The sequence below is a fragment of the Rhinatrema bivittatum genome, chromosome 1, assembly GCF_901001135.1.
Source record: "Rhinatrema bivittatum chromosome 1, aRhiBiv1.1, whole genome shotgun sequence".
Lineage (NCBI taxonomy): Eukaryota > Metazoa > Chordata > Amphibia > Gymnophiona > Rhinatrematidae > Rhinatrema > Rhinatrema bivittatum.
The window spans coordinates 359,705,234-359,729,672 of NC_042615.1; the positions used below are offsets into that span (position 1 = coordinate 359,705,234).

At 46.2% G+C, this 24,439-nt stretch overlaps 1 protein-coding gene across 2 annotated transcripts in view; it reads right to left on the bottom strand.

Moving 5' to 3' along the window:
- FRAS1 (Fraser extracellular matrix complex subunit 1) overlaps positions 1-24,439 on the bottom strand; it is an 868,026-nt gene that overhangs the window by 189,311 nt on the left and 654,276 nt on the right. For both annotated transcript variants that reach the window (XM_029600388.1, XM_029600395.1), the window contains exons 43-44: positions 20,109-20,262; positions 11,425-11,688 (exon numbers count right to left, since the gene is read on the bottom strand). In XM_029600388.1, coding sequence (XP_029456248.1) covers positions 11,425-11,688; positions 20,109-20,262 — 418 coding nt within the window. The remainder of the gene's footprint in view (positions 1-11,424; positions 11,689-20,108; positions 20,263-24,439) is intronic.

A 24,439-nucleotide genomic window follows, 5' to 3' on the forward strand; every position in this document is an offset into this window, starting at 1 on the left:
AGAACCTGAACGTGGCTGAGCAGGAGGGCGCAGTGCGATGGCTGGGCCGGGGGGGTATGAAATGGGACGACCTCTGCGACTTCTTGCAAGGCCAAGTTGACACCTTTGGATTCCCCAGGTTTCTTGTCCTTCATTTGGGTGGGAATGATATTGGCAGGCTGACGTGCCGCGAATTCATCAGAATCATACGGAAAGACCTGGCTTTCCTTCTGAATCGCTTGCCGTATACTAAATTGGGGTGGTCTGACGTTATCATTCGTCTTCGCCACCAGGCGGAGCCCATGTGGCGCCATGGCGTTAAGAAGTTGAATCGTCAGATAGGCAAATGGTTGGTGCGGGAAGGCGGGTTTTGGATCCGCCATGAATGGTCCTGGGATATTTTGGAAGGGTATTTCTTGGGTGATGGGGTCCACCTTTCCGACATCGGCATGGACTTATTCAATAATGCCTTGGAGGAAGCTCTTAGGTTGCAGTTGCATGTTCCGGCCGCAGTGGGGGAACAAGGGCCTTAAGTTGCCGGGTGGGTGAAAGGGCACTTAAGTCGCCTTGTTAGTGGCGGAAACCCGAGCCATATTTGAGTGTGTTTTAGGGTAAGGGTGAAGTGCACGTTGATGGGAGGGTAATGCTCGTGCAGTTTGGGGCTGCTGCACGAGAAGGCCTAAAGAGCAAGAGGGGGCCGATGCTCAGGCCGCAAGCTTACCCTCGCTGATAGCGTGGCGGGGTAAGGACAAGGGGGAGGGGCTCCGAGAGGCTTACCATTGGGCCGCGATGGTAAGTGAAGAATGACACGCGGCAGGTGGTGGAGGTGGAGGGAGTTAAGTTTGGAATATTGTTAAAAGTGGCTCGGGTTAGTTTTAATAAACTGCGGCCTTATTTGTTATACCATACAGTTGTCATGTCTAATTTGTGGAGGGTAAGGGGAGCAACGGCTGAGTGCCTGCCTGTCGACAGGTCACGAGTACCTGTGTTAAGGAAGGCGAACCGGGCCCGTCCCGTGTTCGCCGAGGGTAACACGGGATCGGGCGGAGGCAGGGCGGGCGGAAGTCGGGGGGGGGGGGGTGGAGAGGGAGAGGAGGAGCAGAGGGGGCCAATGGCAGTGCAGCATTTTTTGAATGGCTGCACTGTCATTGGTATAGATAAAAGGAGCGCGGTGCTACCTGGGAGCAGCCATTAAGGGATTCGGCAGCGAAGCAGGCAGCGAGGTTTGCTTCCCTCCCTCCCGCCCGTTTGTTCTTGGTGTGTCCTTTGTTGTGGTGGTTGTCGCAGTAGGCGGAAACCCGAGCCATATTTGAGTGTGTTTTAGGGTAAGGGTGAAGTGCACGTTGATGGGAGGGTAATGCTCGTGCAGTTTGGGGCTGCTGCACGAGAAGGCCTAAAGAGCAAGAGGGGGCCGATGCTCAGGCCGCAAGCTTACCCTCGCTGATAGCGTGGCGGGGTAAGGACAAGGGGGAGGGGCTCCGAGAGGCTTACCATTGGGCCGCGATGGTAAGTGAAGAATGACACGCGGCAGGTGGTGGAGGTGGAGGGAGTTAAGTTTGGAATATTGTTAAAAGTGGCTCGGGTTAGTTTTAATAAACTGCGGCCTTATTTGTTATACCATACAGTTGTCATGTCTAATTTGTGGAGGGTAAGGGGAGCAACGGCTGAGTGCCTGCCTGTCGACAGGTCACGAGTACCTGTGTTAATAAACTATTGCTACCTCTGGTGGTACTCTTCAAGCTGTATAATAAAGAACTGTGTTTGTGCGTTCTGAGTCTAGCCTAGTACTGTGATTCCTCACGGGGCCCCTCCCCATGGGCGTGGTCATCTGCCACAGGACCCAAGGATCCACCTGAACACCGCTCAACCATAACACCAGGGTGGTGGGTAATGAAGGACATTTTGCAGTCTTTGGCTCAGGAAGATGTGGGTGTCCTTACCGCCTCTACTGGAGAAGAGGAGATATGTTGGGCCTTGAAAACACTGGCTGGGGGGAAAAGCCCAGGACCCGATGGGTTTTCCATAGAATTTTATGTTTGCAGACCTGCTGACCCCTCAATTGAGTGAGCTATTTAATTATCTGCAAATGCCTGGGGCTTGGGTGGATTCTTTGACTGAGGCCCTCATAATACTGATACATAAAAAAACCTAAAGATCCTTTGGAATGTGCATCATATAAGCTTATTTCATTAATTAATGCAGATGTGAACTTCTGGCTAAAATCCTCCTGCTTCAGATAGAAGATCTCATGCCCGATATTGTTCATTCAGATCAGACTGGCTTTATAAAGGTTATTTAATATTTTGCATGTGGCATCGAAAAAGAAATTGCAGGGGGCAATCTTGTCAATGGATGCAGATAAGGCATTTAACAGGGGTGCATGACCTTTTATGTTTGCTATGCTGAAGCATTTTGGGTTTCCTGAAGCCTTATTGGGTTGGATACGAGCATTATATACTAACTCTCAGGCTTGAATGGGTACGTGGGGGAAACTGTCAGCAAAGAGAGAGGAATGAGACAAGGCAGTCCCCTGTCTCCGTTATTGTTTGCCCTAGTGATAGAGCTGCTGGCTCAAGCGGTACGGCATACAGTACACATTCAAGGGTTTACTCTGGGTGGTATAGTTCATAAAGTTTCCCTATATGCTGATGATACACTTTTTTACTTAACAAAGGTTAAAAGTTTGGTGACCGCATTAAAACAGTTATTGGATTTTTACGGTTCTCTATCTGGCTATTGTTGCGGTCCCGGTCGCAGGTTCTGCGACCAGGTCCTTACCTCTCTTCACGGGGCTTCCTTGGCGGGATCCAAGGTTCAGACCGCCGCGTTCTGGGTCGGCAGGCTGGGGAGACGGCCTGCGGGCGTTTGGGCCTGTTCCGCCTGTTTCGCAGTGGCGTCACCACGAGGGAGATGCCGCCAGGCCTCCGAATCCAGCCCCTCTCTTACTAGGCACGCTCGCGCGCTCGTGTGAAGAAGCCCAATTTAAAGGGCTTTTCCCGTCGGACCACGGACCGCCCCTCAGTGTGACGTCAGACGCCGGCAAGTATTTAAAGCCAGCATCTGCTTCAGTCAGATGCCTTGCAACGAGGTTCCTTGCTGGAAGTTAGTTGCTGTGCTCGGCTGTCTTTTGCCTGTTGGTTCCTGGACCTGCTTGTGCTTCTTTCCAGTTCCTGCTTCAGTTCCGGATCTTCTTCTGTTCCAGTTCCTGCTTCAGTTCCAGTCCTGGATCTTCTTCTGTTCCAGCTCCCACTTCAGTTCCAGTTCCAGTTCCAGATCTCCTTCAGTTCTCGGTATTGATTCTCTGGTTCCTGACTCCAGCCTGTTCCTGGTCTTCTTTGCTTGCTGCCTGCCTCGACTTCGGATTGCTTCCTCTTCTCGCCTAAGTCCCAGTGGCTCAGGTCCTCCCGGGTTCCTCCCGGGGGGACCTCGGGTCTCCAGGGTGAAGTCGTCTCTTCGCACCAGTCACCTAAGTCCCAGCGGCTCGGGTCCTCACGGGCTCCTCCCAGGGGGATCTGGGCTTCTAGGGTGAAGACTCCTGCTCAACGCCTGTCTGTATCCGCCTCCCGGCTTGCTGTTCTCCATGGAGTGCACTTCCTCTTCCACCTCTTCACTCCGTCAAGCCGGCCTAAGGGTCCACCCCTCCGCTCGCAACAGCTATACCATAAATTTCACTAAGTCCAAAATCATGTACGTGGGGGAGAAGGAGAAAGGATGGCCAGGAGGGCAGAAATGTTTCATGTGGCACAAACTGGGTTCAAATATTTGGGTCTCTGGATATCCAGAAATATCAATAAAATATATCATGACAATTATGTTCCCTTGTTTGCCAAAATTAAAAGATTGGATAGCTGGGTTCATCTCCGGGTAGAGGTAATTTGCTAAAAATGTCATACTACCTCATTTAATTTATCCGTTTATGCACTTGCCTTGTGATATCCCTGTGAGGATGTTTCTGCAATTGAGGGGTGCAGTTACTAGTTTTCTATGGCAGGGCTGTTGTGAATTTGCCCGTGCTCCTCGCGAGCAGGCCCCCTACCTACCTGCGGCCAGTCAGGCTGCTGACACTGCCTTCTGCTCTATCCCCCGTGGCCAGTCGGGCCGCTGCTGCTGTTCCTCTGCGGCACGGAGGCCGTGTTCCTCTTCTGCCCTGTGCGGCAGGGCTGAGCCGCTGGGAGTCCTCCCTCATGGCTGGGACCGCCGCTGCTGCTCCTGTGTGCTCCGACGCAGCTGGAGCAGCTCCTGCTTCTTCCTGGGGTCCTTGGAGGCAAGGAGGCCGTCCTTGTCGATGCTGGAATCACTTCCCGGCAGGGAGGCCATCCCTGCCGTTGCCTGCTGCTGTCTTCGCCCATCTTCGTGGCAGGAAGCCGCTCCTGCAGCCTGCCTTCCTCTAGCTCCACGGCAGGGCTGCTCCCACTGCCTGCCTTGTTCTCTTCGGGCCTTCCACATGGCTGAGAACACCACCTACGATCCTGCTCTGCTTCCTGGATTTCCTTAGGCGTGGGCTTGTGCCTCTCTTTGGTATTTCAAGGGCCAGCCAGGTGTGGCCCCCTGCTAGCTCCTCCCTGGGCATAGTCCTCTTCAGCCCTACAAAAGGGTCCAGCGTTCATTCCAGCTTTGCCTTCGCAAGGGGTTAGATGCTCCTGGTTGTTCCAGTTCTTTGCTCCAGGAGTCTTCTCTGTTCCAGCTCTTCTTCAAGGTCCTGTGTTCTTTGTTTCCTGTTGGAGCTCCATGTCTTGTTCAGATGTCCATGATCCAGCCCTGATGTCTGTCTTCTGTTCCTGATGTCAGTGATCCAGTCCTGATGTCCTGTACCCCTGGTTCCTTGTCGCCAACTTTCCTGGCATGCCATGTCGTGGTCCGCGATCAGTCCCAAGGGTGGGCTGAGTAGGGCGCTTCATGATACAATGCCTTCCTCACTACCGCAGCTCAAGCCTCCAGAGGGAAATCCTTGCTTGAAGCCAAGTCGGGTCTTGGTCCCGTATCCTTGCTTGAAGCCAAGTCTCGCCTTGGTCCTTCTCCCGACTTCCTGCCCTCGGATGTTCTTGAGCCTGCTCCGTTCATGCCTAAGACTCTGAACCTGTTCCGTTTTAGCGTGGTCCGTGACCAGCCATGGGCGACTGTGTAGGGTGCGCCTTGGTGCAGGCTTCTACTGAATCTTTGCCATGTTCCAGCTTCATCTTCCACGTATTCGTCTGGAGTCTGCCTCGCACTCAAGCGTGGTCCGTGACCAGTCCTGTGGGTCCGCCCTTTGTTGGGCTGTGTAGGGCGAGCTGCGTCGCAGCCTCAACCCAGCTCTTGAACCCCGTTCATGATTCCTTGTCTACAGAACCTCACTCCTTTGTCTTCCTCCAAGTGTCTTTGTCTGAGTCTTCATCTAAGCACCTACATCTTTGCCTGAGTCTTCGTCCAAGGCCTTCGTTTGCCCCTGACCTCTGTCCGGCCTACCGCTTCTTGCCATTACCCAGCGGCATGTCCGAAAGGGCTTGGAACGGTTGGAGGACTGTTCAAAAGACTACCATTGCGTTGTTGGTCTTTCCAAAGAGTGCAGGTCTGATGGAGGGTCAGTACCTTTGATCAACATTGTCTTCGTTTCAGTCTTGGTTCCTGCTCCAGATTCCATAGTCTGTCTTCACTTCAGCCTTGCTCCTGTCCAGCCCATGCTCGGGCATGTTTCACCTGCCTCGGCACATCTTCGGAGTTCCTCTAGGGTTGAGCCGTGGTCCTAGGACACACAAAACCCCTGGAAAGTGGAACCGCTCTCCGAGCGTCTGCGAGCGCTTCCCTAACAAGGGAAGACCAGCCAGATTAAAATACAATGTAATGGTCAAACATAGGAATGTGGGAGGATTGGGTCTCCCTAAATTTCAGTGGGATTATTGGGCATGTTGGCTAGTGTGTCTTTGGGAATGGATGGGAGCTGACACTTCCCAGGCCTGGTCAGAGATAAAGGAAGTGGCAAAGGATTGTAACTTAGCATCTTTATTACATATGTCATACTCCTCTCCTATTCTAAGGGCAATAATGAGGGACCATAGGATTACTGCACCCACTTTAAGGGCATGCAGAGTGGTTCAGCATTCTCTAGTCCCTACAGAGGGTCACAGATTGTACATGACCTCCTTGTTATGTAACTCACAGGTCTCACAATGTAGTTTTTCCCAGATATGGAACATTGGGTGATAGCTGGATTAAGGTACTTGGGTCAGCTGTTGGAGAATGGCCACTTAAGATCGTTTACAGAGCTGATGGGAGACTTTGATAACCCTTCCTCCACTAGATATCTATACTTGCAATTGTGTAGAGATCTAACACAGTCGACATCAATTAATTTGATTTTGGAGAAATGTGTGGGCATGGAGGGGGTGGTTTGTTGTACATCCAGGGCCCGGCATCTGATTGTGGTACTTTACGTCTACATTAGAAACAAATTGCGTGGCTCAAGGACCTCCCCTCTCTTGATGGAACAATGTAATGCAGATCTGAATGAAGTTTGGAGCAGTAAAGATTGGAAATCTATATGGAAACAATCTCAAAGAATAACAATTTGCTGTAAAGGGTAAGAGTTGCTTTATAAGTTGGTATACAGACTGTATCGCACTCCTGTTTTTTTCTCTAAATTTAGTGAACGTGGGACGGAGTGTTGGCGGGGGTGTGGGAAGGAGGGAACATATTTCCATATGTGGTGGGGGTGTTGGAAGGTACAGGCTTTTTGGGAGGGCGTTACAGGCGGCTTATCAGCTATGCTCCCAGCCTTTGGAGCCTGATCCAGCATTATATTTACTGGGCCATTGGCCGAATTGGTTCAGCATGTGAGGTCATCGAAGATTGGACAGACATCTTCTTCATGCAGCACGTCTGGCAGTGGCTCAGATGTGGAAACTGATTCCTTCACTTCACTGTTGGACAGCCAAGATTACAGAAATTGCTTAGATGGAAAAGTTCACGTTCCAGTTAAAGAACAAAGTGGATAATTATGAAAGAGACTTAGTGGGAGTGGAGAAAGCTTGAAGGGTTTTCTTAAGTATAGCGAGGATGAGGTGCACAGTGTGTTTACATCTAATGTGTTAGTATTGCTGTGTTTTGGGATGCTGGTCTTTAAAGGGAAGTATGTATCAATGTTAAGATATATGTTGTAATGAACTAATTTTATTCTGTGTGGTTTAAAATAAATAATTAAAAAAAAACAATCGCATGAAAAAAGATATGCACTATTAGCATGACTATCCTGGCCTAGCAATAGATATGCTATGATGACCAGGTATGTTTGATTTTCCTCAGAAGTGGCATGGAATTCAGAGCACAACATTTGTCTAAAAGGACAGATTAACCCCTAAGTACTTTACATAACTGTGACACCATGTAAAGGGGAATTCAATCTCCATAATCCTTTTTTTCTTTCCAGGAACATCTTTTACCTCCAATATTTCATCATTCCTTCATTAACCTTGTATCCTTAGAGGTCGATTTTAAGCACTATGCGTGCCTAAGCTGGGAGATACGTGTGTCTCTTGAGCTGGTGCACGCTGTGTGGATTCTAAAAAGCGCCCGAGTATGCGCGTATCTGCCAGTACGTGCACAAATCAAAAAGTTAAAAAAGGGACGGGGCATGGGCCTTGTCTTGGTGGGGTATTGACGTGTCAGGGGAAGTCCAAAAGATGTGCGCGTAAATACTTAATGCGCAGAAGCTTGCACTGGGGTCCTTACCATGTAATTTTACTTCTGCTATGGCTGGCATGTAAATAAAAAATATAAAAAATCTGGGCTAGTCGGGGGGGGGGGGGGGGGTTTAGGGCTCAGGTCTAGCAGGGAGAAAGGAGCCTTTAAAACTAGGTGGGGTTAGGAAGTCCGATCCATTAACCGGGCAAACTAGGAACAAACTGGGAAAATAGGTAATTGTGTCGGCGTGCGTATCTATCAAAATCCCCCCACTTACACAGTAGAGCCAGTATTTGCGTGCATATGCACGCATCCATATAAAATTCCACGCACACATGTGTGTACCACTGATTTTATAACATATACACACAAATGCACGCATGTTATAAAATGGCTGTGTCCACTCATGTGAGCCGGCATACGCACTTACATATACACCTGTACACCAGAATGAAAGTTACTGTCAAAGAGTGTGGCAAATTCCTTTCAAATGTTCATCAGCACCCTCAAGAACTGTATCAGACTGCAAACATACGATAAAATATTGTCCTCAGATAATGTTATTATATAATCTTGTCCATATGCCCAACAAATTCAAATTTTCCAGTTTTTAATTGCTTAAACATTATAGCTAGATTAAATAAGAGAAGGTAACAAGGAGGAGTGGAAGAACAGGCTAGTGGTTAGAGTAGTGGACTACTTGGGCAAGTCACTTTACCCTCCATTACCTCAGGTACAAACTTAGGGATAGGGAAATACCTACAGTACCTGAATGTAATCCATGTTGAAGGCTGAAAAAAATTGAAATATAAATAAAATAAAAAGGACAATCATGTCTCATTCTTCTTCTGACTGAATTAACTGAAAAGCACAATTACTTTAATTTGGGCCACAAGCTCACAACATTATCTATTCATTTTAGAAAATTAACTCCCAAGCCTACAGTTCTCCATGTTGAGTAACGACACTGCCATTCCACCCCATCAAAGGCTTTTTACATGTCCAGATAAATCAAAACAGTTTCTTCTCCCGCATTATGTGCTGTATTTGACTGAATGTGTATTAATTTCAAACCCACTGTGCCTTTATAAAACCTGTTTGGTCTCTCTGAATCAGGGTGGGAAGATGATGCTCTGTTCTAGTAGTCAAAACTTTGGCCAATATCTTAATATCAAAATTTAAAAGTGAAATGGGATGATAACAACTACACGCTTTAGGATCTGTACCTTGTTTTTATATTACTGAAATAGTTGATGACTTCATGGATTGAGTAAAAGCATTGCTTTCAATTATTTTGTTAAAGATATCTGGCAGCGTGACAGAAAGTTCACTTTGAAAGGTTCTTTAAAATAGAAAAGAATAGCCATTCTTATTTTATTTATTTAAAAACATTTATAATGTGCCTTATTGCAATACAGCTGAGAGCGAATGTACAAGAATCATATTGATGACCCATTCTTACCTGGGCTTCTCCAGATAGCTTCTTTAGATAAAGAAAGCAACATAAGAACATAAAACTTGCTATACTAGGTCAGACCAAATGTCCATCAAGCCCAGTATCCTATTTCCAATAGTGGCCAATCCAGATCACAAATACCTGGCAGGATCCCAAAATGTCAAAAGATTCTATGCCGCTAATCCCAGGGTAAGCAGTGGATTTCCCCAAGTCTACCTTAATAATGGTTTATGGACTTCTCTTCTAGGAAGTTGTACAAACCTTTTTTAAACACAACTATACTAACAACTTTTATCACATCCTGTAGCAACAAGTTCTAGAATTGAATTATGTATGATTAAAAAATATGGTCTATTCGTCTTAAATATATTACCTAGTAACTTCAATATGTGTCCCCTAGTCTTTATACTTTCTGAAAGAGCAAACAACTGATTCACGTTAATCCGTTCCACTCATTATTTTATAATCTCTATCATATCTCCCCTCAGCTGTCTCTTCTCTAAACTGAAGAGCCTTAAAATATCCCTTTTAGACACCCTTCTATTTCTGTCTGGCTTCTCCTAAGAGTGATTGATAACACCTGGCAAAAAGTGACTTTTTTTTTGTACCATGAATTACATCAGCCTTCAGCAATCTAATAGCCTATATAATGCTCCTGTTCATCTGAGATTTAAGTCTATGAGTCCAGTTTGTCTGCCTTATTATCCTTATCAAAATGCTTCTGTTTAACCCTTCTGATATGTCCAGCTCTTCTATTACAGCATTTAACAAAGTTCACTTTTGCATCACCATTTTCTTAAGACGTGAAAAGTGTTATCTTTTGTTATCAACAGTATTTTTTTCCTGATGTTATATTCCACATCTTTAGATTTATTTTTTTTGCAGCACTGTAAGTGGATTTGCTTCCCTCTGACCACTGCTTTTGCTCCATCCCATAAAGGTCCACCTTGTTACATCATTCTTACCATTAGAGCAGAAGCCACTGATTCCAACAAGGAGATCTCTAAGAAGACAGTCAAATCCATCTCCCCCGAGTTTACAACTTCCGACCAAGGTTACAAAAACTGGGGTCTGATCTAATCATACAACTATCCCTATTTAAGTCTATTATATAATGTGAAGGGAACTTCTAACCAGTGTCAATTCTAGAGTAAAAATTGTGTAGGGGATGAAATAAGCACTACTAGGATGCATATGCCTCCACATATCTCTCATACCACACTCCTTGATATGATGAATAAGAGAGCCAAGTGTTTCTTTAGCACCCTACAAATCAGACCAGTCTTATCCAATCCTTAGTCTAAAACCATGAAGTTCAAAAGATTTATGTGATTAAAAATCAACTTTGAATTGGAAAACTCTGATTAAAATTTCCCTTCCCCTACCTTCTTCAGCTATAATTTCTGTACATACAGAATTAGCTAGACAAAAGAGGGGCCAGGTCTTCAAATTTAGGGCTGTCGCATGCGGTAAGTACCGCTTGCGATAGCAAAAGGGGTGTGTTTTATGCTAATATAGCATTTATCGCAATTTGCACTAATTACCTGTGCGAAGAGCTAAGTTAGCGCAAATTGCAATACCCTTTTCAGATTCTGCGATAAGTGCTGACCTATTGTATTCAACCACTGTTAATGGTCCGAGAGAGAGAGAGAGATGGAGAGAGAGAGACTGGCCATAATGTCATGGCCCATAGGTAGGTATTTGTATCCCTATGGTAAGCCCACCTAGTAACTCGAGGTGGGGATTAGGGGCCACCTACGAACAGAACAGTGGTCTCTTGTGAAGATTTGATGGCCTTTGGAGTGAGGAAACTCACTCCAAGATGAGTAGAGTCCATCAAGCTAGGTTGAGAGAACCTTGCCCAAATCTCATCCTGGAGTGAGTTTCCTCACTCCAAAGGTCATCAAATCTTCATGAGACCACTGTTCTGTTTGTAGGTGTCATGTACAATGTCAAAGTGGCCCCTAACCCCCTACACTCTTACCTAATCCCCACCTTGCATATTTGTATTAATACTATAAGGTTTACTGGAGTACACCGTGGGGTTTTTGGGCCAGTTTTTGTGATTGAAATAATATCAGGTGACATCATCCTGAGATTAGTTTGCCCTGGCCTAGTGAAGGGAACAGCACATCGAAAAGCTAATCATCAAAGGTGTCAGTCTTATAAAAAAAAAAGGTACCACTTATAATGTGTTTCTGATCTTCCTTCTAAGACAAAGTATGTGTTTGTGACAGCTACTTCTGTTACTATTTTAACAAAAACTGCTTGTGGCTAGTTGCCCATTGTTCTCAAGCTATTTTCAAAAATGATGATTGTAGGGAGCTACATACCAGCAGAGAGCTGCAGGCCCCTGTTCATGGTTAATCGCGGCGACTCATTCTTTGGTAATTGCATGGAAATCTCCAGCTGTCCAGTCTTGGTGTGCAGGCCATCCGTTAGGGAGAAGCTGAACCCGTCCAGCTGCACACTCTGGCTGCTTGGAGTGTAAACGATTAGCTCATCCAGAATGTTCTGGTATGTGAAGGTGGAGCCTTGAGACAAGACACGGCCATTTCCCAGGGGCTCCGAGTAAAACTGGCGTCTGCGTAACTGGCCTGAGAGGGAAGATGGACACGTACTTTACAGAAGAGCAATCCATTAAACATCTGGTTGTGATCTCCACCCTCTGTGCAACAGACTATTTTTACAAGTCAGCACATACTGTATACATGTCATTTGTGAAAAATGCCCATTTACATTATTTCCTAAGGGCTTATTATGCCATTTATTTCCAAAATTACAGTTTTCTATCTCAGGACTACCATTTGCTCTTTTATTGACACAAACACATTTAACATCTTAATTGTGCCAACATACTGGGAAAATTGATCACATGGGAGGGTTTCCCTTTTCACTGAACATCTACTGAAAGGGACTTTATTTTCAGAAGCATATTTTCACAGGCAGATAATGAGAGGAGCTGGTTTCTGTAAATACACAGAACTAATAAGCAATTTACTTGCATATTAAAGCACAAAGTCTACATTCATCTCTATAATTTACCAATACAATTGGCCATTCCAAATGTGTATAGATGAACAGCTGAATAGCCTTCAGTTAGCTAAACAGCCTGCGGTACCATTCACAAGCTTTGCGGTTCGATCATCCAGTCGGGTCTTCCATGTCCTGGGTTAGCTGGGGATGTGGCAGAGGCAGCACTCACAGCCTCTGAAGGGGGAATAATGATCATAACCCAAGAGTGCTACCTACTGGCTGGCTTCAGAACCCATGAATGCAGGGATGCAGAAGGAGCCCTGGTGCATGGCCCCTTGCCCAGAATCGTTACTGCAATAATTAGACTAGGTACATTGGGTAGGGAAAAGGAATATAAAATAGGGGGGAAAAAATCCATGGGTAGTTGCTAATGTCGGCTCATGATGCCAGATCCCAGCCCTAGTTCCAACTGAGCTGGAGATACAGATGAACAGAAAGAAACTGCACTGACAAGAAAACCTAAAACAACAGAGGTGTACAGCTGAAAAATAATGTTTTGTTTCATTTTCATTTCATTTTGTGTTTAAAATGTTTTATGTTATTTCATTTTACTATGCACTACGTGTTTTTAGGGTGTATAAAATCCCATTTAGTGCCCACAATACTGATTTCATATGAGCACATTTGTTCAGTATGCAGAAATTCAATTGTATATATATTCATATTCAATTTAGTGTGCACTTAGAAAACATTGCGAAGATTAAATGAAGGAAAACAATACAAAGGCAGCACATCCTTAAACAATACTACGGTTCTGGAGGTCACTCCCACACAGGAGATATGGATTCTGCAGAGGCCAAATTCACAGCTATCGCACAACAGGGACATATTAGCCAAACTCAGGTCCTGGAAGGACCTATGATCTATGGCCCCAGACAAAGGGCTATTGCTATGATGGCTGGGAAAGGTATAAAAATAGGGGAAAACCTTGGATAGTTGCAAATGAAGGCTCACTGTGTTACAGCTCAGCAGAAACTTCATTTTAATAGAACAGGAGAAAAGTGAAAGCCATACAAAAAGGCAAATGAATTGAATTGACCAGGAAGTCAATTAAATTGCTGTGCTTAGGGAGGGTAATTATCACAGTGACTTTTGGGGGTAAAATAATGCTTTGCCCACATAACTAGCTCTTTAGAAAATAGCAGGATGGAGACACACACAATTCTGTGCATACATACAGTATGCGTGTACTTTTATGTGCCCAGGGAAGAGGAACTTCAGTGGGTGAGTGGGGTTGGGACTTGTACACACATTTTTTTTTATTTTAAAATGTGTGTTGTTGGTCGCTTCCCATGTCAGATAAGGTTCAGGGTTCAGGAAAAATTGGAAGAATTTTCCCCCGGTGGTTTTTGTGTATTTAAAGTCATAGTTGAAGATAATTAGGAAATCTTATTCTCCACTGGATCCCTGTCCTTCCTAGCTGATTAATGATTTACCTGATGAGGTGTTGAAATTAGTTAATTCTTCTTTGAAGGATGGGCTGGTCCCTGGAGTATTAAAGACAGCTGTGACTGCTCCTACTTTAAAGAATAGTAAATTGGTCCCAAGAAGATTGTAAAAACTATAGGACCGGGTCTAATTTATCTTTGGTGGCAAAATTGTTGAAGAAGATTGTTACAGTATAGATTTCCAATTTCTTGGATGATACTAGAAGTTAGATAAGGCGCAAACTGGATTTAAGTGAGGTTATAGTATGGAAATTATCATGGTAGCTTTGATGGAGGAAATACTAACCCAGTTAGATGTTTTTTTTATTGTAACCCACCCTAAACTTTGGAGGGCATGGGCAACAAGTCCTTTTAAGTAAATACACAAATAAATAAAATGGTCTTGGTGATACTGCTTGATTTATCCAATGAATTTGATATAGTGGACTGTGAGATATTATTAGCCTGTTGCAGGGAAGTGGGAATAGATGGATAGGTTTTGGGATTACTTCTTTCTTTACAAGGGTGTTTGCAGATGGTTAATTTTAGGGATGTGAATCGTTTTTTTGATGATTTAAAAAATCGTCCGATATTTTTTAAATCGTCAAAAATCAGTACAGTGCGCGATACAATAGAAATGTTCACAATTTATCGTGAAAAATCCTTACTCCCGTTAGTGTCTACTAACGGGAGTTATCTGGGGGGAGGGCGGGAAAACCGGCACACCAAAACAACCCCTAAACCCACCCCGACACTATAAAACTAATCCCTTACCTTCCCCCACCCCCCTCGAACCCCCCCCAAAACTTTTTACGAGTACCTGGTGGTCCAGTGGGGGCGCGGGGACCGATCTCCTGCTCTCAGGCCATCGGCGCCATTTTGACTGCCACTCAAAAATGACGCCGATGGCCCGATTAAAAAAAAACCCACCCGACCCTTTAAAGATGACCCCTTAGCTTCTCCCATCCAGATGAGGAGTGCCCCATCTGTGCGAGATGAAGGTCATTGCTTCCAACAAAAGCTCCCACTCTCTGGGGTCTAGCCTTTGGCGGCTCAGAAAATCTGCTTGCACATTGTCGGTCCCAGCTATGTATGAAGCCTCCAGCAAGGCTAGATGCTGTTCTGCCCAGGACATCAGCTGCTTTGCGTCCAGAGCTATCTGATGACTTTTGATTGCCCCTTGACGGTTGATGGAGGCTACTGTCGTCGCATTGTCCGACAGAACCTGTACTGCCCGGTTGCGCAAGGGTGGAAGAAACCTCTGTAATGTCAGCTGTACTGCTCTGGTTTCTTGGCAATTGATGGACCACTCTGCCTCCTCTGTCGAACATTGGCCCTGGACTCAGTAGGACTGGCACACCACCCCCCAACCAGAGAGGCTTGCGCCCCTGGTCATTATCACTCACTGAGGCACCTTAAGGTCTACCCCGTGGCTCAAGTGTTTTTGGACAAGCCACCAACCAAAACTGGACCTGGCGGACTCTGTGAATAATAAGGCCACCTGGAATTCCTACGACAGGGCCCAACAGGATAGCCATGCTTTCTGTAAGGGTCATATGAGCAAATGCCCACAGGACCAACTCCAGAGAGGACGCCATGGAACCAAGGACCTGTAAATAATCCCAGACTCTGGGCACCGAAGCTGCCAATAGATATTGAACTTGAGACTGCAAATTCCTGATTCGATCCTCCACTAGGAAGACCTTGCCCACTCAGGTATCGATTCATGCTCCTAAGAAATGGAGAACCTGAAAAGGATGAAGATGACTCTTGGACTGGTTGATGACCCAACCAAGGACCTGTAAAAAGAACAATACCTTGTCCACCGCTTGCTTGAAGAGCTCCTCTGACTTCACATGGATGAGCCAGTCATCCAGGTACTGGTGAACTAGCACTCCCTCCTGCCAGAGGGCCGCTGCCACTACCACCATCACCTTGGTGAACATGTGCGGAGCTGTAGCCAGTCCGAAGGGGAGGGCACAGAACTGGAAATGTATTCTGAGGATCATGAAGCAAAGAAACCTCTGGTGACCCTGTGGATCTCTATGTGCAGGTATGCTTCCATCAGATCTAGAGAAGCCAAAAACTCCCCTCAGCGTATGGCCGCTATGACCGAGCGCAGGGTCTCCATCCAAAAATGCAGGACTCTGAGGGTCTTGTTCACCTGCTTCAGGTCCAGAATCGGGCGGAAGGAGCCTTCATTCTTCGGCACCACCAAGTAAATGGAATAACGGCCAGTTCCCCATTCTTCCTGGGGAACAGGAACAATGGCCCCCAGACTGAGTAAATGCTTGATAGTTTGCTGAACAATCGCTTTCTTAAATGGAGAGCTGCATGGAGAGAGCATAAACATGGTCATAGAGGCCGAGCAAAATCTAAAGCATAGCCGCGTTGTATGACACTTAGAACCCACTAGTCCGATGTTATTTTGACCCATTCTTGTGAAAAAGGGCCAGCTGGCCGGCTATCACTGGGATGGAGGAACAGGTCAGCTGTGTCTCATTGAGAGGACTTGGACCCACGTGGCCCCTGACTGGCCCCATCTCGGCTCGCTCTGCACCCTCAAAAGGATTGGGACCTCCCCGAGGGCTGATGCTGGCCTGCTACCAGTGCCCTGCTCTGGCGGAAGGGTGGGGAGAAAACTCCTAACCCCCTTAGGCTTGTCCTTTGGTAGTTTGTCTACTTTGTTGTTGCCTAAAAATTTGATCAGCTGCTCCAAGTCTTTGCCAAAGAGAAACTTGCCCTTAAATAGCATCGCACTGAGCTGAGCTTTGGAGGATACATCTGCCGACCAATTGCGGAGCCAGAGAAGCCGCCTCGCTGAGACTGTTGACACTATCGTTCGGAAGTACGCTCCATAGGCCATTGCTGCTTCCAAGCGCTTGGCCTGCGCCGACTCCTGCAGTGGAAGATCCCTAGCGCTCAACAGCGCTGCACCCACGGGAGACTTGCATGAAGCATGAAGCTGCTGCAGACAGCAGCCTGAATACTGAGGGCCGACACCTCAAAAATCCTCTTGAGATGCATTTCGAGCTTCCGATCCCTTAGGTCCTTGGGGGCGCTGCCCCCACGACCGGGATGGTGGTTCTCTTGGTGACAGCTGACACTGAATTGTCCACTATTGGCACCTTCAACAGTTCCAGAGTCTCCTCTGGCAATGGATAGAGCTTGTCCATCGCCTGACCCACTCTAAAGCCAGACTCTGGAGCATCCCACTCCTGGGCCATTAACTGTTGCATATATGGTGAATAGGAAAAGTCTTCGCCTGATCTTGCAAACCAGCCATGACAGGGTCCACCGTGTCCTGGCCTGGATTATCCTGGGGGGCCGCAATGCCCAGCTCCACCAGGACATGCGGGATTGAGGGTCCAATTCCTCCCTCTGAAATAAATGCAGAAATTTAGGATCATCACCGTCTATGGGAATTGACTTGTCCGGCTCTTCACCCTGATCTCCACTAAGGCGAGGAGGGTCTGCAGCTGAATCCTTAGCTGCGGGCACCGAGGGGTCAGACGATCCTGACGGAGGGTCACCAGCTTTGCTCCGAGAAGCAGGCTCCCTAATCTTCTGAATGGCCCCCTGTGGATCCTGTCTTTTGGGGACTTTAGCAGGTAAGCCTTCGGCTGGTCTGCGCTGTGGGGGGGGGGGGGCCCCCCAAATGGGCCTGACTGGCTAGATAGGCTTCATGCATCAAAAGCATGGAGTCTGCTGTAAAACTAGTAGGGCCCCCAGAACCCCCAAAGACCGCAGGGAAATTGGAAGGGCCCCTAGAACCCCCAAGAGGATCGGGCTCCTCTTTTGAAAAATCTGGACTTAATCCAGCCGGAGACAGATCGGGCGGGAGATCCCCTCTCCCCGCTGCATTCTGCTGAGCCACACTGAAGGGTTCCAAAATAGCCACCATTCCCGCGCTTAGCGGGAACGGTCTCGAGCGCTGAAATAGCAGGTCATTTGCCCGCACCACGAGTCTTGCCTGCGTTCGCCCCCTGCCGCTCTTAAGGAACCTTCCTCTCTGGGGAGGCAAGGCACATAGAGCCCATCGCAGGAGAGCCACGAACAGAGCTCCCCGCAGGCCGAACAATGGGTGCCTCGTGGCGGGAAAAGTGGGGCACAGAGAAAAAAAATATAATTGAGGTCTCGAGGCAATGGACAATGGCCTGATCGGGGCTTTACCATGATCAGCAATTGTGCCGGGAAGAAAGGAGGCTGCCGGCAGTGAACCTCCTTTCTTTGTGTCTTTTTTTTTATTTCAACTTTACTGGCCCAGGAAACTTTTCCAGATCCATAAGGAGGAAGGGGGCGAGACCGGGCCACCGGTATCACCCCCGGCACCACTGAAGACAGGGGAACAATTCTGGGCCACCGACCTGCGACTAGGGGGGATGGTCCCACTAGGACCTGCCAACCCCCTGGGAGGAATAACAGTTCTTTCTTGTCCTTACTCGAGCTGCTTGTTATTTATTTATTTATTTATTTATTTATTTTGCAAAAAAACTAACATTGGTCAGAGCCACAGGTTGTGCACCACCTCCATCTGCTGGAGACAGAGAAATGCTGAAGAGAAGCAGGTGCTGCACCCAGAGTTTTTCTCTGTCTCTATCTGCTGGAAGGGAGGCAAAACCAGCTGTCTGGACTGATCCGGGTTATGTACAGGGAACAAGCATTTCAACAGAGCAGACTTTCATATCTGCTTCAGTTCAAACTGCTGAGCCACCCTTGAGAGAGGCACAATCACAGCTCTAAACTCAGAAAGAACTAAAATAAAGACCAGAGTGTTTTATTCTCTTTGGCTGTTTCCATTATTTTAAAAAAAAAAACACACAAAAAAACCCATTCTACTTCTATATATATATATCTAGTGGTTATGGTGTGCTCGTGGAAAGCACACTTTTTGGGTCTGGCCTATCTTTCAAGCCTCAGCCCTAGATGCTGCAGTGCAGGATACTGGAGCTGGAGTCATCCATCCAATAGGCTGGCAGGGCTCAGATACGCCATGTGGGTGATGTGCTAAAGCCTCAGGAGGGAAAATGGCTGCCAGGCACAGGCCATAGGCATAGAGGGTAAGTCTCAGAGGAGCTACCTCTCCCAGCCACAGAAAGTATGTGTGTATCACCTGGGCATGCTCTCTTTATTTGGGAGTTCTATAAAAGAATTTTGAATGAGGGGAATTCAGAACAAGTGCACACGTTTAAAGAATTGACTGTTAGGTAAAATTGTAATAAGTATTAAACATACATAGCTTGGGGCTGCATTTAAGCTTCCACGGCAGTGCCTCTTTGAAGCTGTGCAGGCACATGGCCCTAAAGCAAGCAGAAGCAGGACCCTCTTTGGACGGGAAATTTGGCGCCCTAGGCAGCTGCCTATGCCGAAATCCAGGCCTGATACTGTTACATAGATAACAGGCAGAGTAATGGTTCAGACAGACAGATGGCAAAATAGAGAGAAAGGCAAACAGCTGACAAGACAACAGATCGGATGGAGTTTGTAAAGAGCTAATTCCGCTTATATTTTAACTGACAAGCCTTTGATTCGTGATATACCTTAAACATATCGGGTACTCTATGCATTAAATGTATTCAATATTCAACTGTAAACTAAAATTTATAATCAGTCAATTAGCTTTGTAAAAGAGTTTTCCATTGTATAACACAGAGGTTCCCAACCAGTGTGCCGAGGGGGAACCTCGGGTCAGCCATGACCTCTTGGGTCTCCCTCCCTGGAGAGAAAAGGGGACTGGGTCACAGCCACCGCTGGGAAAACACGTCTTGCTCTCTCTTCCTCTCTTTCCCCTCGCTGCCCTGCATCATGGATGCCCGCCGGCAGGAGCCAGTGAGCAGCGTTCCTTACCTGCCGCCGCCACCCCCTTTGCAGCTGACTTCAGAAATCAGAATATAGTCTCAACAAGATCTGCTGGCCAGTGCGGTCAAGTTCAGAAGACAGCTGGCAGGGGAGGAGGCGGTGGCAGCAGGTAAGGAGTGCTGGGCTTACCTGATTCCTCTTGCCATCCCATGAGGACAGAAGAAAAAGCGGTGCCAGAAGGTGGGAGGGAAGGGAAGATGGTGATATCAGGATGGAGGAGGGGGCAGAGGGATGGGAAGGAAAGGAGGGGACAGCAGTGATGGCAGGGGGAGTGAGAATAAAAAAAAAAGATGCTGATGCCGAGGTGGTAGGAGAAGGGAAGGGTAGCGCTGATGCCAGGGGGGCAGGAAAGAAGAGAAGATGGTGATGCTGGGGGCGGGGGGGAGGTTGCTGAAGACAGGAGGGTGGGATGGAAGGAAAGATGGTGCTGATGGCAGGGACCTGGGAGGGAAGGGAAGTGATGATTCCAAGGGGGTGGAGAGGAGGGAATGGAAAGTGATGATAGCAGGAAGTGTGGTGGGGAAGGGAAGGAAAGGTGATGGTGATGGTGTGGCAAGACAAATCCAGTGCCGGATGTGCCACAAAATGAAAAAAGTTGGGAATCACTGGTATCACAGACACATACACACACGTGTATATATATATATATATATATATATATATATATATATATATATACATAAGAGAGAGCATACCATGGTCAGGCTTTTTAGTTACTATAAAAACCAGTTCATTATCTGGCGTGTCCATGTCGCTGAGTGCTAAAGAGCTGTTCCTGATCACCGCTCCAGAGCTGTCCTGCACGGGGACAGGGCGCAGCGAGATCTCCGGAGCTTCGTCGTTCCTCCTCTGTGGAAAAGCAGAGCAACTGTTCATTATGGAGAAACAAACCTCAAGGGTGGCATAGATACAGTTGGCAAATACACAATACAGTGTGTGTATAGATACACACAGCATCTACAGCAGCCCCTTTTATTTTATGCACTTTTACCAGTCACAAAATCAAAACAAAGGAACTAAAAAGAAAATGTGCTCAACCAAAACATCATGAAAGAACAAAAAACAGATGACTGGATAATCTTGCCATTCAGGATGTTTAAATGCTTCCTAAATGTACTATGTCTATGCTTCAGATAGCAACACATTAATAAAACATTCACAGGTTTGTAAAGAATTTTTCAATAACTATTTTCGGCCAGTCCTCTTTGATACTAACTTAAAGCCAAACGATTTGGGTTTTATTACATTTCTGGTTTTTTTACCCCTTTTTCTCTTCTTTTTATGTAACCATCCACCCCCAATGGCATGCCCGGACAATTCCATGCCCTTGCCGGCCAGGCGGACAGCACCCTCTGACTCCTACCATCAGCACTTGCCGGCTGACAGTATCTGCCACACGGCAGCTGTTTTCCCTCCCTCCTTGGGACCTAGTGCGTCACTTCAGTGCCGCATCTGACGCATGCTGCTCCCCTCAGACAGGAGACTATCTGAGTCTACTGCGCTGTAAAACTGTAACCTGAGTCATGGGGCCGGCCCCAAATTTGTTACAGCCAAATCTGTATGTCTATGAATTGCCAATGTGATCAACAGGTCAAAACACTGATTCTGAGGAAGGGAATAGTGACTGAAAAAGCCTCAGGCAATAAAATTCCCTCTTGTGGTCACTATCTCTTCCTTCAGGATGAATGTTTTGACCTGTTCATCCCATTAAAAAGTTCATATACACATGTACATACATGCCACGTTTATTCTCACTAATCATGTATGACAAAAGTGTCTATAACTCACATTTAGCAAAGCTATTGGACACATTCCCATCACATCCTGCTCTGTAGTGTACATATAGGGACCTTCATTTTCAGTTTTTTATTGTATTTATTTACTAGGAATTTATCAGTGTTTATTATAACAAATAAAAATGACAGAAAATCAGTGGGAAAAAAAATAATCCATGCACAAGATTATCACAGCCGTCCTGTGAGTGTGGACAATATCTGTGGTGTTGGCATAGGAGAGCAGAGGAGCAGGCTGAGCGGTGTGTACTGGAGGCATGTTCATGGAGGGGACCCTGCCCACACACCCACTCCACAGCTGAAGATTAGACCCATTTAAAGAGAAATGGGAACAAGTGGGTTTTAGGTCAGATTATGTTACTGCTTCAGTTGATGTTCTTACATCTCTTTGGCTTGGCTGGTTAAGAACCATTTATGATCAAGTGACTCCTGAAAGCTTAAGGGTGAGTTTTCAAAAGTTACACACATAAAAATCAGCATATACGCGTGCAGCATATATTCATGTATATGCTAATTTTAAAAACCTCAAACATACACACATAATTAAGGGTTTGAGAGTTAATTTGTGCATGTAAAAAAGGGGTGGCTAGGTGTGATCCAGGGCGGGGCCAACATTTACGCATGTACCTTGCAATTTTATAAGCAACTTATGCATGTAGATTTGGCAGCTTACTCGTGTATATTTACACCTGCTCTGAAAGTGATAGTAAACGTCTTAAAAGTGAAATACTGACTGGGTAAGGGGGTCTGGGTGAAATGGGGGGAGTTGAGGCTGCAGAGCCAGGAGGGTCTCTATGACCTGCAGTTGGAAGGGCAAACTGATAGACAAATTGGTAAAACTGCCACGTGCATGTTAGAAAATCTCCCGACTTACATGTGTAAAAAATGACTTACAGGGAATAAACGCATGGAAATTACGTAGGTAAAATCTCTATGCATACATTTTTTAAGTTAGACATAATAATACGCAGACATAGCAGTTGCACGCCAGTTATCCAGATAAATTCTGATTTGTTTAGCTAAGTAGCAGCTTTGCAGCCATTTATCCGGGTAAGTCTGAAAGGAGCTACTTATCTAGCTATGTAAGATACACTGATAAATCTCAAACAGAGCTACTTATCCAAATAAATGGTGCTTTTAAGACATATCTGGTTAAGAAGCTGAAATGCTGCTACTTAGCCAGATAAGTTGGAACTTATCCGAATAAGTGCAATATCTATTTGCGCATTTTTTTTTACATACACATACATGTTACAGGGTACATTTGTGCACATTTTATAGCCCATACATATCATATCCACGCAGGTTATGAAATACAGGAATAAATTTGACACACCCATATACATGCGTATACATGTGCACATGAATTTGTTTTAAAATTATCCTCCCTGTGTTGGGTTTGTGGCATGATGTGGACTCTTGGTCGAAGTAGCGATGACTCCTCCCACGGGGAGGGGCCCCATGGGGAACCACAGCGATAGGCTAGACTCAGAAAGCAGACACTGAGGAAGAAAGCTATTATTGTACTGCTGTAGGTAGATGATACTTGCATAGGAAATAGATAGCAGTGCAGTCCACCAGTATTCCAATAGCTCAGACAATCTCAGATGTAGATAGTCTCACCCGGATGTAGCAGAGGTTGGTAATGTTCCGCAGAGCGTGATACGCCAAACCTGAAGGGTGGAAATGGAGAGCTGGAGCGTAGAGGTACTCACAGAGAGGCAGTGCAGGAATCCTCCTTGGTAGCAGGTTGAAGGAAAGGACCCGAGGTCTGTGGTGCGGGATACCCTGGGTTGGAAAGGCCCTCTAGGAGCGAGTACCTAGGAGCACTGAGGGATCCCGAAATAAAATAGATAAGACCCCCGAGGAGCGGTTGTCTTAGGTTAAGTAGTAGAACCCGAAGGGTAGATAGAAGCGAGAGGCCCCCAAGTAGTGGGTGCCCAGAGCTTCTGCAGGAGCGAAATACCCCTGAGGGTAGCGAGGAATCCAAGCGTGCAGCTTAGAAGCGGTCAGAGTAGCTAAACCGAAGTCCTTGCTAACTCGTTGAATGGAAGCGGAGCGGAGGCTTAAATACCCAGAGGTATTGATGTCATTCGGTGGGGACGCCCCCGAGGTTCCCGCCATGACACATTGATAAGCGAAGGCAACGTGCGCGCGTGAGCCCTAGGAGGCCACAGGAAGGAGCATGGTGGACGGGGATGCCCATGCTGCGTCAGAGACACCGAGGGTTTCAGCACTCAGCACCGGAGGCAGCCATCTCCCCCATGGAGGAGGAGAAAGGTAGAAGAGAGGTGAGGCAGAGCGGTCGCAGCCGTCTGCGACCGACGGACGCAACACCCTGTTTGTGTGAGAATGAGGAAAAATAAATTCCTATGGTATTCTATTTACTTAACTAACCAATACCAGTTGTTACAAAGATTGGAATTTGAATGGCAAAAGGTCAGCACAGTGGAAGCTATGGATGAATATTACTCATGTTTAAAATTTTATAGAGCTGTAGTTGTTGATGCTAGAAAAGATTTTTATTCGAATCTTATAAACAAGTCATTAAATTAGCTTAAGGAATTGTTTAGGATGATCCATTCTTTAGTAAAGAAATCATCAGCATTGGATCTGTCAGATGTAGACTGCAATGCCTCAGCTGATTGTTTTAATGTTAAAATGGCTAATCTTCACAATCAAGGGCAAGGTTCTGGTCAGTTTAATGCTATGAGTATGTATTGTACTAATATTTCCACAGGGTGGGCTGCTTGATAGCTCAGGAAGATATCTAAAAAATACTGGTTCAGATGAGAATGGTTGGTTCTCCTTTTGACCCTATACCATTTTGGATTGCCACTAATATGGTACTACTATGTACGGTTTAATTGTGTAAATAGTGAACAAGCCTCTGTTAAGAGGGTCAGTTTCCTGATCTCCTAAATGAGGTGGTAGTTTGCCCTGTTTAGAAGGATATTCATAAGCCGTGCACTGATTTAGCCAACTTTCACCCAATTTCTGATTTGTCGACTCTTGCTAAGATATTGGAAAAGTAGGTATATATATATATATATATGCAATTAGATCAGTATCTGTTGAAGATAACAATATTTTAGATAAATATCAACTAGGCTTCTGGAGGAACTGTGGGACTGAGACTTTGTTAGTTTTCTTGTTGGATCACTTGCACCGAGAATTGGATATGGGATATTTGGTGCTTCTGGTCCAGTTGGATGTAGTTTCAGCCATTGATT